Genomic DNA, 16938 nt, shown 5'->3' on the forward strand with positions numbered 1-16938 from the left:
TTTCATCCACTTGTTTACTCGTACAGTACCCATACCGGGAGGCTCACCATCATCATCATCTCTCTCTGACTCTCTCCCTCTCTCTCTCTCTCTCTCTTTCTTTCTCTCTTTCTCTTTCTTTTCTCTCTCAGGTGTGTTTTAGTCGTGTCCCTGCTATGAGTCGAGCTGAGGATGTCAATTACAGGACTATGATAGGGCTCCTCTTGCATTATGCATGGCAGTGTCCCGCTGGGGAATAAATGGCCTACAGCCAGGGATGATGGATGGAGGGATGAATAATGGATGGAGAGATGGAGGAAGGTAACGCTATGGCAATCTGTGTCTCCCTAAATTGAAGACTTGCCCTGGCACACACCTGACGCTCAGGGCCGCCGTCTCACCCAGGGTGAGTCGTAGTCATGTCGTTGTCACATGAAAGTCCACAAGCGGGCTTTAATCACTATTTCATGTTATGACCTCAGACCTATTTTGGTGAAATCTATTTTGACTTGGATTTGTAAAATAGTTTGTTGGTAAACGTTCCACCGATGTGATCGATTCCATCGGATCACCCAAATTGAGCATTTGAAGCAAAAGTTATCGACTGCAATGTATCATTTTGCCCATCAGATCAATGTCTTAATTCTCAGATCCGATTAGTGATGTCATTGATAACTAAAGGTACATTTGCATGACGGATTTAGTAAAAACTGGGTTTCAATGTAGAGTACGTTCCCATGCATGTGAACTGCGGAAGCTTACTGCATGTAACTCTAGGCTTGTTTTGCAGGGGTTTTTTGTTTGTTGTTGTTGTTTTTTTTATTTTAAAGTTGGATTCTTTGCAACATCTTCCAAAAAGGGAGGAATCTCATGAGACTCCTCAAAGAGTCGTCTCATATGATTTCATCACTCCCATCAATTCTGCTACAAACTTTACTGGAGAGAAATGTGTGCTGCCCCGTAATCCGCAAACTCGTTTTCAGCTGCAGCTCGTGAGTCCCCCGTCTGGATAGAAAGTGAAACGCACGGCTAAAAACAACAAAACAACATCTGCGAAGAATAAAAATCTTGTCTTTTTTTTTTTTAATGGCGCTCATGAACCCTAATCGATGACCACGAGTAGCTTCAACCACAACAACCTGCAAGCGCGAGGAGCTACTACAAAGAGCTACAGAGCCACAGTTCTTTGAAAGATAGTAGGACCACGTAATATCCAAATCTATCTATTGTGCAAGAAGGTGTACAAGTACGTGAACGATGCTTTGCCGCATGTGAAAGGCCAACCATGCGGGGAGCCTTGACGGGTTCCCGATGTCAACTATTGTCAGTCACTGTATCAACGAACGTGAAAGATGCTGTTGTTTCGTGTCCCCGGCCGTGGTGGGATGTCACCGTTTGTCACCGCGGTGATGGATTCCGCCTCCCTCCGAGGAGCGTGTGCAAACGCCGTCGCTGAAAGGCTGTCTTTGTGTTTTCACGCTCACTCACGCACATGTGCGCCGCTGGAACGGACAACAAAGGCACGCTTATCCAATTGGAGGGGAGTAAGATTAGGCTCCAAAGACAGTCATAAGGCTAATGTTAGCGTCCGCCGCTCCGGCGAGCGCTTTTGTCAGAGTAATCAGGAGAAACGTGGGATTACATTTGAGATGTATAAACCCTTTTGTATGATGTTGACGTGTTGCTAAACAACAGAAGCTGCTTTCTATCTGATTAACTCTCCTCAGAGACGGAACAGATCGACGGCTCTTTTGAACATCAGCTTATTACGCTCTTAAAATAATAGTCAAGTCGACACAATTTGGCCTCGCTTAACTTGCTCTTTTTAGTTTCTTGCGTTTGATTTCAAGATGACTTTGTTGCGCAAGCAAAATAATAGAAAATAATAAATAATAAGCAAAATAATAATCACTCTTCCATCTCCTGCTGTATTAGATTTCTAATATATCCTTGATGACAGCTGCTAATAGTGGTCAGTATAATATTTGAGGGCGGCCCGGTAGTCCAGTGGTTAGCACGTCGGCTTCACAGTGCAGAGGTACCGGGTTCGATTCCAGCTCCGGCCTCCCTGTGTGGAGTTTGCATGTTCTCCCCGGGCCTGCGTGGGTTTTCTCCGGGTGCTCCGGTTTCCTCCCACATTCCAAAAATATGCATGGCAGGCTGATTGGACACTCTAAATTGTTCCTAGGTGTGAGTGTGAGTGCGAATGGTTGTTCGTCTCTGTGTGCCCTGCGATTGGCTGGCAACCGATTCAGGGTGTCCTCCGCCTACTGCCCGGAGACAGCTGGGATAGGCTCCAGCACCCCCCGCGACCCTAGTGAGGATCAAGCGGTTAGGAAGATGAATGAATAATATTTGAGAATGACTATCACAGGAGACGAACTTTGCAACAAAAACGTTTTTGTACAATAGGCGACCATCAGGGAATGGTTGCACTTGCTTTATGGGACTCGATAAATGTAGAAACATGCTCAGTGCTAGCCCTTGAGAAAACCTTTTTGCTTTACATGGAAGTATCTTTAATAGGTTTGTCACAGCCGTATCATCGTGGAGAAGTACCCAAATACAAATTCTCCAACCCATGTCAGGTCAGCAACAACAGTTGGGACCGTTTAAAATCCCATGAGCATGAGAAGACCCCACCTCAACAAGCCGGTGCTGTTACACAGACCAAGAAAAAGAGAGTGCATTCATCTTCACCTCTGTGACCTCCATTCTCCCATTGCAGACCTCTCACCCAACCCTTGCCTCCACAGTCCCCAGGCCACTAGGAGATGCTTACGTAAGACACAAGTGAACAATGTTGAGGAAATGTCTTCGGCCGTGACCTCGGCTTTTGACGTTTTTTATCGCTCTTGTTCTGTCAGGGCGGCCTCATGGTTAACAGTCACATGTCCCGCATTCCTATGCTGGAATGTTCTGGAAGTATGACTCATTCCATTAATGGGCTGCATACGGTCGGCATCACTGTAAACTTTGCAACGATCCTCCTGTCGATCTCCCGCTCCAGCCTTCCCTCACTCGTCAACAAGACCCCTAGATACTTGAACTCCTCCGCTTGGTCAGGATTTCATCCCAGACCTGGAGAGGATACTCCTCCCTTTTTTTCGACTGCGGAGCGTGGCCACAGATTGGAGGGTGCTGATTCTCAGCTTAAAAATAAATAAATAATCAATTATGATCAAATTCTGCGACAATGAGAGTTGGACTTAGCCAAGGCTAGTATTAGCTAGTTAATTAGCTAGTATTAGAAACAAATCTGACATACTCAGCAGAAATGCAGCCCAAATGCTGACACCGGTCATACAACAACTGAGCAGCCCGTATGAAAGGGTTCGAACTCACCGAGGAACACGTTTGAAAGCCTTCAAAGTCCACAACGCACATCAATCAGCAGTTCATGTGCAGTCAAATCCCAGATCATTACACAATGCCAATTGATGATCTTTTTACAAAAAGACATTAAGAATGGATAGTGTGTGAACTGTTGGTTAGCACACATTTGCTAAAAATCACATTAGAATTGAATAGCTAACAAGCTCCTTAATTCCTTCCTTCCTTTCTTTGTTGCACCATCACTTTCATCGTTTTTCATTTTTGTTCGTGGCTAATGAGGCAATTGGATTTGTGAGAACCAATGCTGTTTACAAAGAAAAGATCCATGATTGTGTATTCCTTTGAAATGCTATGCACATACCGAATGTTATCTCGATAACTGTGTCCCGTTTCCATACTTGAACTTCTGAGGCGCTTCATTTCAAACCATATCATAAGTGAAACCATATGTTCGATAGCCGCCCGTCAAATGAAATTGTGACAATCCCCGCGAACCAGTAAATAGCATGTGGATGTGCAGTAATTACAGATCATTTTCTAAATATAAGCTTACCCGGTCGAGTATTTTCCTTTGGGTCTGAAAAAGCTTAAAAGAGTCGGGGCATGTTTTCGATACAAAATTTACAGCATTGCCTTGAAGTCATGTGTCAAATCAAATCCTCTTAAAACTGCAAATTTAATTGAATTGATTTCACCCACTGGTGGTTGGTGATTGCTCTCCTGGAGAGATTCTAACGGATTCAACTGGGCCGCTTAAGACGAAATTGTTTTGTTGAACCCGATGTTGTCTAAACTTTCTGCAACAATAAGTGTGTAAAATCAGCTGAAAATATCTAATCTGGAATTTTGTGTCTTCCTTTTGCGTGCTAGCTTGCTTTTTTTTTCATGCGCTTTTTCTGACGGTAGGATTCCATAGAAAAATCTATGCAAAAAGTAGGAAATGTATAATACTTGGAGGAGGGGGGGGAGTTTCAGTTTAAATATGTCGTAAACGTCTTGAAAGCATGCTTATGGGTAGCCATCTCCTCACCTCAATGAATGCACTATATTTGTCACATTCATGTTTGACGAGCAAAATACAATTTCACGGCTGAATAGATTTTGCGGATCGACATGAAAATGCGATGCTAGTCACTGCTTCAGTCCAATAATAAACTCGTGCTGCGGTGACGCTACAAAATCCGTGATGTCACATTGGTCTTTCCTCGCAGTCACTTACTATCAGGTTTGTTTCATGTCAAATTGCGACTCTCTTTCCCTTACTACTGTCCTTTGTTTCCTTCCAGCCCCCACATCATTTTCCTGTCTCAGAGTGTGCTGCATGTCGGCAGCTCATTTCCGAGGGAAAACAGCCTGTCCTTGTGCGGGTCCAGGATGTGCCACGAGATTGCCCACTCCTGGTTCGGCCTGCTCATCGGGGCCAGAGACTGGACAGAGGAATGGATCAGCGAGGGTTTCGCCACCTACCTCGAGGACATTATCTGGGCCCGAGCACAGCAAGTACGGCGCACTCTCGTTCTTTTTTACGGCAGCTATTTTGTGTAGTTTATCTGTCCCAGCATTTCAGAATGACCATGTGATAGCACAGTTGAAATCGCGATATCGATGCTGTCTTGAGGTGAGTGAGAAATAACCTCATATTTTTTCCATGTAGCTCCATAGTTAACCGCCATTGATTTTTCTCCAGTAGGATGCTTTGCTCCAAAGACAGGTGGCAAAATTACAAACAGAAGGTTTCCATTATCCTCGCTGTTCTCGTGCAAGCAACCCTTGCTCTGCGTTCAAATAGCTTCGTAGTCACATGATCAAAACATCAGCAGCTGAAGACAATATAGTCTGTGTATTCCCGCATGCATTCAACTGCTGGGGTCAAGGCGGGGTAAAGTCTGCGTTTGTGCGGTCCGACTGGATCCAGATATTTGCCATCTCATTTACAGCTTTTTTGGAGTAACCTTGTACTGGTTTTTGTTTTGTTTGGTTTTTAGCTTGCCAAAAACAACAAAGTTAATAGAGTATCGGAGATGTGTGCTCGGTCCAGTCTTAAAATCAACACACGTGTCAAGAGTTAAATATAATGAACGCTTGTTTATACAATAGGCCCACGTTTTCATTCGCAAATGCGTATGTTCCGTGATTTATATTTCATGACCATGATTTATTTTTACAATCCATCCTCTTCTGCTCACTGAAAATTTCCACAGTTTCATGACAAAATCGCTGAATCTCATCTGGCTTCCTCCGTTATTCCATGCATAGTTACTTCTGCATTATAAATGACATGCGCATGTTTCTCCGTGCAGCTTTCTCTGCCGGAAGCGACAGAACTGTCCGAATTGAAGGCGCTGCTGAGGTGGAGAAGACTGTCTGACGAGTTGCAAAATTCAGGAGAGGAACTTCAAATTCTCAGGTGCGTCGCTCATACCTTGGAACATCTCCATCGTTGACATGAACAAAAATGAACCGTGACTGATAAAATGGTGGATGAACACGACAGTTTCATTTTTTTAAGCACAATGTAAACCCCAAATCAAGAAAAAGTTCATATCCCGATTTAGGATATGTTATCCCCCGATAATGATGTAGTATTTTTCCTTAAGATAACATGTAATGGAGTCTCTTGCTTTCTGAATGTCCTTTTGTTTTTTTTGTTTCATACCTAGCGGACTAAAGCCGCCTGGGGGATTTTTGCCGCAGCCTGAACTAAAGCCCAACTCGCCTTAGCTGATGTCATGTTGTACGTCTTTGGAAGGCAAATGAGTTGCGACTGAATCAACAGCATCTGAATCAAGTCGTGCACTTCGTTTTGACTCAGTTTCTCGACAGAATTCTGACTTGACGCCCTTCCTAGTATGTACTGTATGTCCGGTTGAATCGCTTCATTACTTGCAAAAGGTTTAGTTTACATTGAAATAAGAAAGACGTGACGAACTACACAACCTGACACCTCCGCGTGCCTTCTTGAGTGAACTCGGCCTTTGTCCGCTGACATCCCGGTATGCGGCTATGGTAAAAGCATTCCAGAACTGCAGGTGTGGCACGGGTGGATGCAGAGTACAATAAGTTATCCAGGTGAAGTGTGCTGTCATGTCCTTTAGAAACTCTTCCTGCGGCTAACATGAGGGCACGCATGTTTGCAAAAAAACGCAGAAGCTGCTATTGTGATGTGAGACTTGTGAAGAGTTTTGTTGTCCGACTGAATGAGCGAAGGGTTAAACTTAGAGCCGTGTCTATCTGGCCGCCTTCATCGGGGTGCTCCCCTATGCGAGAGACAGACAGACACGCGGGTGATTAGCAGGATCAGGATTAGGTTTCTCTGCAGCTGACAGGCTTGAATAAACAACACACCAAAAAAAAAACATCAGAAATTCACTTGTGCATACCCGCCCTTTTCTTACCGTATATAAGTCACGGATGATCGTCTGACAAAAGGTTCACCGCCATTTCCCGGGCCTTAGGCATGAATGGAATACAAGGGTCACAAGAAGGCGGGAGGGAGACAACATGTCACCCATTGATTCTGCCTCTCGTACCGTCTTCCCCATTCACTGTGTCCACATCGCGACTGCGTGGCAACGTGACACAAATACACACGGCAGCTATCACAATGCGCACAGGAAAGGTTGAACAGAATGCAGCGAGAATGGCAGAGAATGGGAAGCACGGCGAGATCCACGAGCAGTTCGGCGCTCACAAAGGCAGAAATGTCAGGTTGCGCTGTCCAAGTTCAGTGGGTCACAATCGACGGCCGCTCGTCCGGCAGCGGGCGGCCGGTGGCCGGTGTTTATCAGTGCCTTTCAGATGAGTTATATTTAGGGTGGCTCAGGCCAAACACTATTCTCCCTGCTGATTTACTGGGCTGCTGGGAGCACAGCTCTACCTTATCCGGTTTCCACAGTCAACCTAGCGTTCGGTAATTTGTCAGGATATGGCGGGCGGTGCTATCAACCTCGCGCGCGTGTGTGTGTGTATGTGTGGGTGCGTGTGTCCCTTTGACATGAAGTTCTGTCAGTAATAGCTCCTTATTTCCTCCCGCGCTTTCCCTTGGTCGCTCAATCTCAGACACACCCAGGTAAGGTGCGTGTGCGGCCACGCGCACACAAGAACCAAACGCACACCCGCCCTCTCGCACATTGTGACCTACGAGGCAGATAAGACAAGCATTTATTTTGAAATACACCGACCTATTGTACGATTCTCCAAGGCAGCGAGCAGTGATTCCTCCTAAAGCTGCACTAAATCATCTCTGACAAAGAGCGACGGGGATTTACACGTTCGTACGTGCCAGGTTTGGACAGTGGCAAGGGTGGAGATCCTTTTGTGTAAGACGCCAGTGATGGATAAATGTTTATTTTCCCTCTGCCACGCTATGCCGCCGATGTGTTTGCCGCGCATATCTTTCAAAAATACAGCTTCTGTCATTGTATTGGTCCCATTCCTCAGTTGCTCTTTGGTTCTTTAATCCCCTGCCTGACAGTCACTTCCCACATAAATTCCACTCACACTTGCTGTACGATTTCCCAGGGATAGTGCATATCCCGCTGACCGCAAAAAAAAGGAAAAGAAAGTGTTTCATCTTATCAGCAGCAGCAGACACACGTCGCCACAACGGGTATGGGAGTGGACAAACAGCAAGTCTAACCTATGATAGAAGTGATTCAAATACGCCGATTCTTTCAACAGTCTTCTCCACGTCAGTGCATATGTTCACTGCTTCAACATTAATGAGAATTCTTTTTTTTTTTTAAACCTAAATCAGGTCACTCTGTGTCATTTATGTGACGGACGCAAACGCATACATGGAATCAACCGCCCTCAGATGCATGATGAAAGTCCTTCGCAAGAGTTGTCCAGACAAATTTAGAAATTCCAGGAAGCTGATGACTTCCTCTCGCAGTCCACCGAGCAAACTAAACATTCCTATCTATCGCCCATTCTCCGTTTTCCCCCACATGTCCTCCTCCTCCGCTTGCCCTCAGACCTAATTGACTTCATGTGACTTAACGTTTGTGTTCATTGTGCAATGGCCGACAATTGGATACAAAAGTGAAGAAATTCAAGGTTAAGGCGAGCGTAATTCAAATTTTCATTTTGTGGATCACGTGAAATTTGAATGGCGTTCTGCTTTGCTTGTCAAAACGATATTTTAGTCATGCCCGTACATTTTATTGCTTGGACGGGCTGCAGACCAATTCTAGGTAGAAAGTCAAGAGAATGACATCCGTTTGTCAATTTTTGTTTGTTCGAAACTTTGTAAATCATGTGAAATTCGATCAATCCTATCAGCGGTGTCGCAATGAATTTGACAATTTTTGTTTAGCGTGAAATTCCAACGATGTAGCTTTGGAGTTGATATGTAATTGGTGAGTCTTGAAGTAGGAGGCATATTTCACTCCTTTGTAGTGATGAGCAAGTGATAAAACCCCAACCAATTTGCTGCCTAAATTGGTTTGACGAATGAAAAATAAAGCCTACTTTAAAGTTGGGCTTTTTTTTGGGGGGTGGGGTTGTTTTTAAGACTTTAGGTTGTGTCACTGGGGTTATGTTTTTAAGACTTAATGACTTCCGATCGGGGATAAAGTACCAACTTGTTGGCTGCCTAGATGGGTAGCAATCAATTTGTCGACATTTACTTGTTGTGAAATTTCAACAGTGGTATCAGCCGAGTGAACCGGGTAACATATTTTGGGGGGAACTAATTGGCTGCCTAAACCAGTTGAAAACCAAATGTGAATAAGACATTCCCGGATTATATTATAGTGTTAATTGCATTTTACGTCATTATTGATTATTATGTCTTTCAGAAATGGAGGACTATACGACATCACTATGTTTCTGTCACAAAACCGTTTATGTCACAAAATCATTTAAAGCGACAATATATGAAGTCATGCATGTTTATTTTTTATTTTTTTTGCAAAATTAGAACTCATTTGACTAAACTTAGGGCTTCCTGTGCAGCAAAGTCACATGGTTTTTGGACTCCCGCGTCCGCCTGTGTGTTTATTTGACATCCCTGTCATGAGGTGGAAAAGTGGTAGCTGTTGATGAGGGGGGGCGTATTGATTGGTGGGCCAGGCGCCTGCCACATCGATTTGTCAGCAGGGCCATCCTTCAAGGCCTTCCTCTTGGCACACTCAGTTAATCTGCTCAGCCTGATCAATACAGGCTAACTGGAACTATCATTGCACAGCGTCCCACGTCACTCACCTGTTTGTCTGGGATTTATCGGGTTAGTAGGTGTTTGTTTATACTTTTTGATTTGTATCCGCGTAACAAGGAAGTCTGGCATTGGCTTCTCCTATGCGGGCGCTCGGAGTCCATGTCTTGTGTTATTTGTTGCCCTGGTGAGTCACGGGCAGTAAAATGTAAGCCGCGTTTTGCTATGAGGTCATATAAACACCGTATTGCGCGCTTTTATGAAAATGCACGGTGCCTCGGGTAGCGCACGGCAGCAAGGTGTTAACCACTGAAAAGACGAGCTGAGTCGTTGAATTTAATGCTGCTGACATTGTATTTTTACTCTGTAGAAACGCTGTGATTCCCCCACGCACAACCACCATCAGCACACGCATTTCTGGAACACTTTCCCATCTCGCTCATGATGATGTTGTTGCCGTTCCCATTGTTTGTCTGCTCTGATTTTCCTTCTGCAGACCCAACATGGACAAAACAGGCCAAGTCAGTGAGTCGGGCTCCTCCACAGTAAAACATGCCCTCAACCCAGAAAAACCCTTCCTGCAAGTCCACTACCTCAAGGTGAGATCACTGGAAAATAGGACACAATGATTGGAAAACTAGTCGGAACTAAAATGTGTCGCTAACAATGACAGCATCAAGCTGTTACTGCACATTGCGAAAAATCTGTCTTGATTTTGTTATCGTACCTTCGTGTTATACTGCCCTGTGTGTCGTCTTGGTGAATGCAAGTCTTACTGGCAGATGGGTGTGTGAACTCTTGCCTAACACAGTGGTTCAGTGGGTTAAGTGGTTCCAGGGTTCGATTTCTCTCTCCATCGGTGGAAAGTGATTTATTTCAAGGAGTCCTGCCATTTCCAGTACGAGTTAAATACAGGGGCTTATTCTCACGAGAATTTAGAAGGATTTGTGTAACAAGTAAAAAAAAAACACTGTATTTGGTCAACTCAACCCATGTCTCAATGTAACCTCTCTGTACATGATGCTTATTATTGCCTCAGCTGGTGTTTCTCAAGCCTTTTTGATTAAAACACAACAAAACTATTCGTCACCTAACATAACTTCCAAAGAAGTCCAAGTCATCACTTTTCAGTTATTAAAACAAGAAGAACGGCATGTTTATTGGCTCAGAATGTGTAGATACTGCTTTTTGCCTTCTCGTTTAATCATCCACTAATTTATTGCACTGCATTGCTTACGGATGATTTTCGACCTCTGGAATTTAAACATGCATCATACTTACAAAAGCCATCCACTAGCCACGCGTTGAGAACCTGTTACTGCTTCTATATTATGTCTGCAATAATAGCGCCCTCACAATAGACACCACCCTCTTAATACACTCCTCTCACATCTGCACTTGAGTAAATAAATAACCCCTGACCACTACTTGCATAACTGATAGGTGATGTCCTTGAACGATTCCAGTGGGAACCTTACCGATAATTCTGTGTTATTTGCTTGTCCCATCTCTTCTAGGGCTACTTCCTCCTCATGTTCTTGGCGAGTCAAGTGGGAGAGCAACAATTTATTCACTTCTTCAGATTATTTGTGAAGAAATACCACGGGCAACTCATTTTATCTCAGGTGAGCCTCCAGTTTAAGGACCTAAATTCCACTCGATGGCGTTAATTGGGAATCTTCATGGTGGCTCGCAGCTTCCTCCGCGCTTGTTAATCAAATCTCGGCTCCGATTTGAACCGTTTAATGTGACCCGGCCTCCCAGGCGCTATGTTATTTCCATAAATTAATTGGATGCTGAAGCGTTCTAAGCTTGACTGCCACTGTGTTACAATCGTCTGCACCACCACCACCACCACCGCCCACCCCCAAATTGATGACCACACATCAGCCTAGCAGCGTGTATTTATCCGACTGGTGTCTGAGGTATCACACCTGTGTGAATGCCTGTGTGCGTGTGTGTGTGTGTACATGTGATATATTCCACCTGGCTGCTGTTGTCTTCTCACTAAGTAATGGATCTTATCTAAACAGTTTGGTATCAAACACCTAACTAAGGTCTTACACACTCTCTTACGCACCTCCCCTAATGCCTCTCTTTCTATCGATCATTGCTTGACAGGATTTCCTGCAAATGCTGTTTTCCACCTTTCCTGACCTTGCGAGGTATGTACTGTGCTCAAAGTACTTATGGGCAATGCTTCGTTTCATGAATAATTGACTTAGAGACACAAGGCTTTATGTGTCCTGGCTGGGCTTAAGTACCGAGTTGGCAGAGTTCTGGCGTTTGTGAAATATGTCCTCATCGGCTCCAATTAGGTCACACCTGAACAATGTATATTTCTCAAACTTTGTCAGACCGCAAATGGAAGTGTGATTCCATCCCAGGACCCAAACTGGACGAAAATATAATCGATATATACATTACATACAGACATGGGGCCAGCGCATTGACCTAGTTAGCATGTGCGCCTCACAGTTCTGAGACTCGAGGTTTGGATCTCGACTTGCGCGTTCTCCCCAAGTTTGCATGTGTGTTCTCTGGGAACTTTGTAGGCGTTTCAGCTTCTCGCGGACCGTTTGCGGACTTAAAAAAAAAAAAAAATATATATATATATATATATATATATATATTCACCATGTGAGCTAATTACAATGTAATTGATTGTGTAATCATCGTTTATCGCGGTTAATGGAGACCAAAACCACCCACGATAAACGAAAATCCACGAAGTAGCGTCCAACTAACATAAACAGGTAAAAAAAAAAATATATATATATATATATATATATATATATATATATGTCTTTTTGTACCTGTTTTTCTTTCTTTATTTTTATTTATTTATTTTTTACCTGTTTATGTTAGTTGGACGCTACTTCGTGGATTTTCGTTTATCGTGGGTGGTTTTGGTCTCCATTAACCGCGATAAACGAGGGATTACTGTACTGATTACACAATTAATTACATTGTAATTAGCTCACATGGTGAATGTGGGGTTTTCCTTGACTGTAACGAGGCATAATCATCAACATTGTGAAAAATATATAAACAAATTAAGTATTCGAATGCATGCATTTCTATCGAGCTCGTGTATTGTGTTGCTACGCATTTTCTTGAGCAACTTAAATTGTCGTGATTTGGAGCAGAACTTGGTATCAGGAGAATCTGGCCGGATTTGGCCTTGATTTTCATCGATTCTGCTCAGTGACGGCTGGGTCCCAACATCAATCCTTGTAAGCACTAGTCTCATCCACTCCAGTATTAACTGAAGTGTAAAAGGACAAGCGCTCCTCCCGCTCTCCTCCTCTCTAATTTTCAGCCTCCTCTCTGGCACAGGCTTAATCACTCAATTCTCTATTTCTCATGATTGCCTCATTAACCTCTCCCACTGTCCGTCTCTCTCTTCCTCGTCGGCCCCCGCTTACTTGCATCCGTCTCCTCGTGGCACTCGCCTCTCCGGCCTTCGGCAACATTCTGTCTGCTTTCAGAATTGTTGTTCTTGTTTTGTTTTTTTTGGTCTGTCTCTCCCTTGTGCCTGCCTGATGAGGAGAAATTGATTGAATTAAGCTAAGGAAATTGGGGATGGTCAATATTTAGGTCTGATGCCTCTTCCAGTAAACACACTCGGTGGATGTGAGTGGGCACTCGCTGCATTCATGTTACAGCCGTTCCCTGCGGAATACGCCACTAAACCATCCCAACATAAAAAACAAAATTATAAACCTAGCTCAAATTGTGGAACACGCAATGGTACCTTGATCGTCAAAATTTGGAGTCTGATCCAAAATTCTGGTGAAAAAAAAATTGGCATCGAATATTGTACAGAACATAAAATGAAGTTGGGGGGGGGAGGGTAAACATGCACATTAAAATAAGTCACTGATTGCTACAGGGAATGCAGTCCATTTATCAAGAATCATTTGTTTTCATCCACTCGCTACATTGCTGGTCCACATTAGGATCACGTGTGAGCTGGGACCTCTCCTGATTGACTTTGAGCCAAAGACCGTGTACACCCTGGACTGGTCGCCAGACAAGCCTGAACACTGACATTTACACTTTTTATTTTTACACTTTAGTCTTTTTTTTTTTTTTACACTTGAAAAGGACAGCAACTGAAACGCAGAACCTCAGAATTGTGAGGTCATTGTGCTAACCACTAGTTTACCATCCTACTGGTATTCATCCTTGATATTCTGCAGCTGTTTTCAACACACCCAGGATTTCCTAAAATTGTAGGCCTCTGCAACCGAAGAGTATCAGGCATTTATTTTTTTTCATGGACACTCTGTTGAAGTATGGCAATAATTTGAGGGAGGAACCCTTAAGTTAGAAACTGTAAATGTTTATGTCAGGGTGGACATGCTGCCTTGTCTGTGTTGCAGTGAGAATGGAGTTTCTGTCTTACATTAGTGGTTTCTATTTTTGGATCTTTTTATTCTAAATTTCCATGAATAATCCAATGCGTTTGGAGGTGGAAACGTTTGTTACCTCATACTCATCTACCTTGACTTTTTTTTTTTTGATGGAGATAAGCTTCCACTATTCAACGACATAACTCAAAAGATTGCATCCCTTCTAGTGTTTTTTTTTTCTTTTCTCGCACCACTACCATACATCCATGAAAATACTTCAAAGAATACTCAGCTGCTAGTTAAGGTAACCACAAGCCTACGATTACAAGACACCACGACCACCGCTGGCGTCAGAGATGATGGAACAGCGCGGGTTGTCCGCCAGGCTATAGCACGGGTTGTCTCACTCCCACTCAGCCTAAACATTGGGGACATTTTTCAAAAATGTTCAGCAGAATTCTAAAATAACTAACTGCAGGTCCGCAGTAAGCGACAACCTTGCACCATGTGCTGCTCACAAGGACTGGCCGTTAAAGGTGAAAATGTGGGACATTATCATCATTTGGGGGTTCCTTTTCTTCCTCTTCAAAATGTAGATAACTCAGGATTTAGTCAAGGTTAGAAGACCAGACTTGCAAGTGACTTCCAAACAACAGTCACTTTTTGTCCTACACCTTCAGATGTCTGCGAGATAGATGATATTGAAAGGAATTTCACCTTTCAGCATAATAATGACCAAATAAGGACTTTATTAGGAAAAAATGTACAGTATGTTTTGGAGTGACTAAGCCAGAGTCCTGACCTAAATCCAATCGAACATCCATGGGGTGAAGATCTGAGCGATCTGCCATCGCAATAGGACACATTCTTAAGGATCTCGCAAGGAAGTATGCTTTCAATTTCATGGTTTTCCTTTTTTTTGGACAGGATTTGGTTAAAAATAGTGCAGCATTGTCTCATTCATTTACAGAGAAAATACATATTTGTTAATATTGACTCAATATGTGTTTTTTTTTCAACTCCAGAGGTTCAACAGAAAAGTTTGATTAGAAAATAAGTTGTTTCATGGATTCACCCACACACATTAATGTGCTATGGATGAGTCAGTTTAGCCAAGTGTGGAAATTCCCCTCAGGCCCAGACCAAGAATAACGATGTGGAAATATGTCGCATTTACCATGATCCTTGGTGTGTACTTTGTATGCTTGCCGAATTATAAACGCTCTTGGAATTTTTGCATGCATGTTTCTGTTTATGAAGCATTGGGGTCACAGCATGTGTGCCGTGACTTCCTAGGCCGCACGCGTCTCCTGTTTACTCTGCCGGCCTGCATTCAAATTCACCTCATTGTTTCGACATGCCTCTGTGGGTGCGCCCCACGTTTTGTTTAAGGTGGTGGCGCAAACTCCAGTTCTGCTGGTAACCGAGGAATATATTCCCAGGGCCTTGACTTCATTGAGCTATAACAGTCATTGCTTCAATAATACTAGGGAAAATACTAACACTCGTGCCATTGTGTTGTAGAAAAGGCCTAACCCTCGCCACTATTTATGCCGATTGGCTGGATCGACCAGGAGTTCCCAAGGTGAGGTATTCTTTTCTTGCTTGCGGTTCATTTTAGTGTTCATACCGTACGTCCAACTTTGAAATGAATCATTGCGGCTGGGCTGTGTCTGCAACGCATATGTAATGTTTCACTGTCGGCTCACATAAATCACTCCACTTATGTTCTTGCTTTTTCCCAATTAAATGAGAAGCAGCAAGTCACATGCGTCTTATTAAGCATTCATTGCGATGCATGGGGCGGCCCGGTGGTCCAGTGGTTAGCGTGTCGACCTCAAAGTGCAGAGGTCGTGGGTTCAGTCCCGGCTCCGGCCTCCCTGTGTGGAGTTTGCATGTTGTCCCTAGGTGTGAGTGTGAGCGCGGATGGTTGTTTGTCTCTGTGTGTCCTGCGATTGGCTGGCAACCGGTTCAGGGTGTCCGCCGCCTACTGAAGACAGCTGGGATAGGGTCCAACACCCCCCGCGACCCTAGTGAGGATAAAAGCGGTTCGGAAAATGAATGAATGAATGCGATGCATGTCAAATGCATGCCAAGCCTTACAATCCCAGCCGACACTGAACAGGTAGCAGCCAATGAATGAGTTATTTCTTTATTTCTTCATTCCGCATACACAAACTATTTGTGTATGTGACAAGCAAAAAAATAAAATAAAATAAAGTTTTGTTTTCATTTTAATTGTGAGGATATAGACGGGACAAAGTAGAATGCAAAAGAAGCAAGTCAAAATTGACAAGAGCCGAGATGAAATTGAAGGGCAAAAACTGCGATGTAGTTTTCAGTCCAAAACAAGTGGCAAAATAGCGCCCCCCCCACACACCCCCATGATGGACAAAAAATGGTGGATTTTACTTCTCAACTCATATTCTATAAACGCGATATTAACCTCAATGCCGTGTTTAGACGAGTGGGGCTGCATAGAGCATATTATTGTAAAGACATTTTGGGGGGTTGAGTTCCTCTTTAAAGGTAACATTTCAACACAGCTCTTATATTGGATCTCCCTCGATTGCACCAAATGAAATGTTCAATGGGTTATGTGCTTATGACCAGATTCAAGGTAATCCTAAACCTCTTTTATGTTGATCAATCAGCGGACCAATTCTTGTTCGCTATTATTTACTATATGATGGCCATTTTGTGTTTGCCGGAGCCTGTGACATCATCACACATGGGGTGAATATTGCAGATATCAATCATCCTTGTCTGCGAATCAACGTGGGAGTGAGGGGCTCCATTACTCAACAACAAATGAAGTCACACACGGTTCCATTGGACCGTCGTTGGAATCACACTGCCTGTGGTCTCAATCAGAAACAGTTGGGGTTTTGACTTTGATGATCGTTCAAATGAAATGCTTCTCTTACATTCGCGAGGATGCTTCAAAATGATGCGTGATCATTCTTTAATTAGCGTCATTTTAGGCTTTGTCACTGCCACAATCAATCCTTGTTCGCCGCACGTTCAATTGTCTTTTTTTTTCCCCCCTACATGATGACTCATCTAAATCAGCCGTGTAGGCATGTTTGTGTCGCCGTCTGGGTGGGA

At 43.7% G+C, this 16938-nt stretch overlaps 1 protein-coding gene across 13 annotated transcripts in view; it reads left to right on the plus strand.

Annotated features, from left to right (window-relative positions):
- Positions 1 to 16938, plus strand: part of aopep (aminopeptidase O (putative)) — a 71339-nt gene that overhangs the window by 17540 nt on the left and 36861 nt on the right. For 6 of the 13 annotated variants that reach the window (XR_007962781.1, XM_052068447.1, XM_052068448.1 and 3 more), the window contains exons 6-11: positions 4602 to 4815; positions 5616 to 5722; positions 9969 to 10071; positions 10990 to 11097; positions 11594 to 11637; positions 15355 to 15415. Coding sequence is in view for 8 of the 13 variants with exons in the window: in XM_052068447.1 (XP_051924407.1) it covers positions 4602 to 4815; positions 5616 to 5722; positions 9969 to 10071; positions 10990 to 11097; positions 11594 to 11637; positions 15355 to 15415 (637 nt within the window). In the remaining 5 variants the exon portion in view is untranslated. The remainder of the gene's footprint in view (positions 1 to 4601; positions 4816 to 5615; positions 5723 to 9968; positions 10072 to 10989; positions 11098 to 11593; positions 11638 to 15354; positions 15416 to 16938) is intronic. The other 7 variants (XR_007962783.1, XR_007962782.1, XR_007962784.1 and 4 more) reach the window with 3 other exon arrangements.

This window comes from Hippocampus zosterae, chromosome 6 (genome assembly GCF_025434085.1).
Source record: "Hippocampus zosterae strain Florida chromosome 6, ASM2543408v3, whole genome shotgun sequence".
Classification (NCBI taxonomy): domain Eukaryota; kingdom Metazoa; phylum Chordata; class Actinopteri; order Syngnathiformes; family Syngnathidae; genus Hippocampus; species Hippocampus zosterae.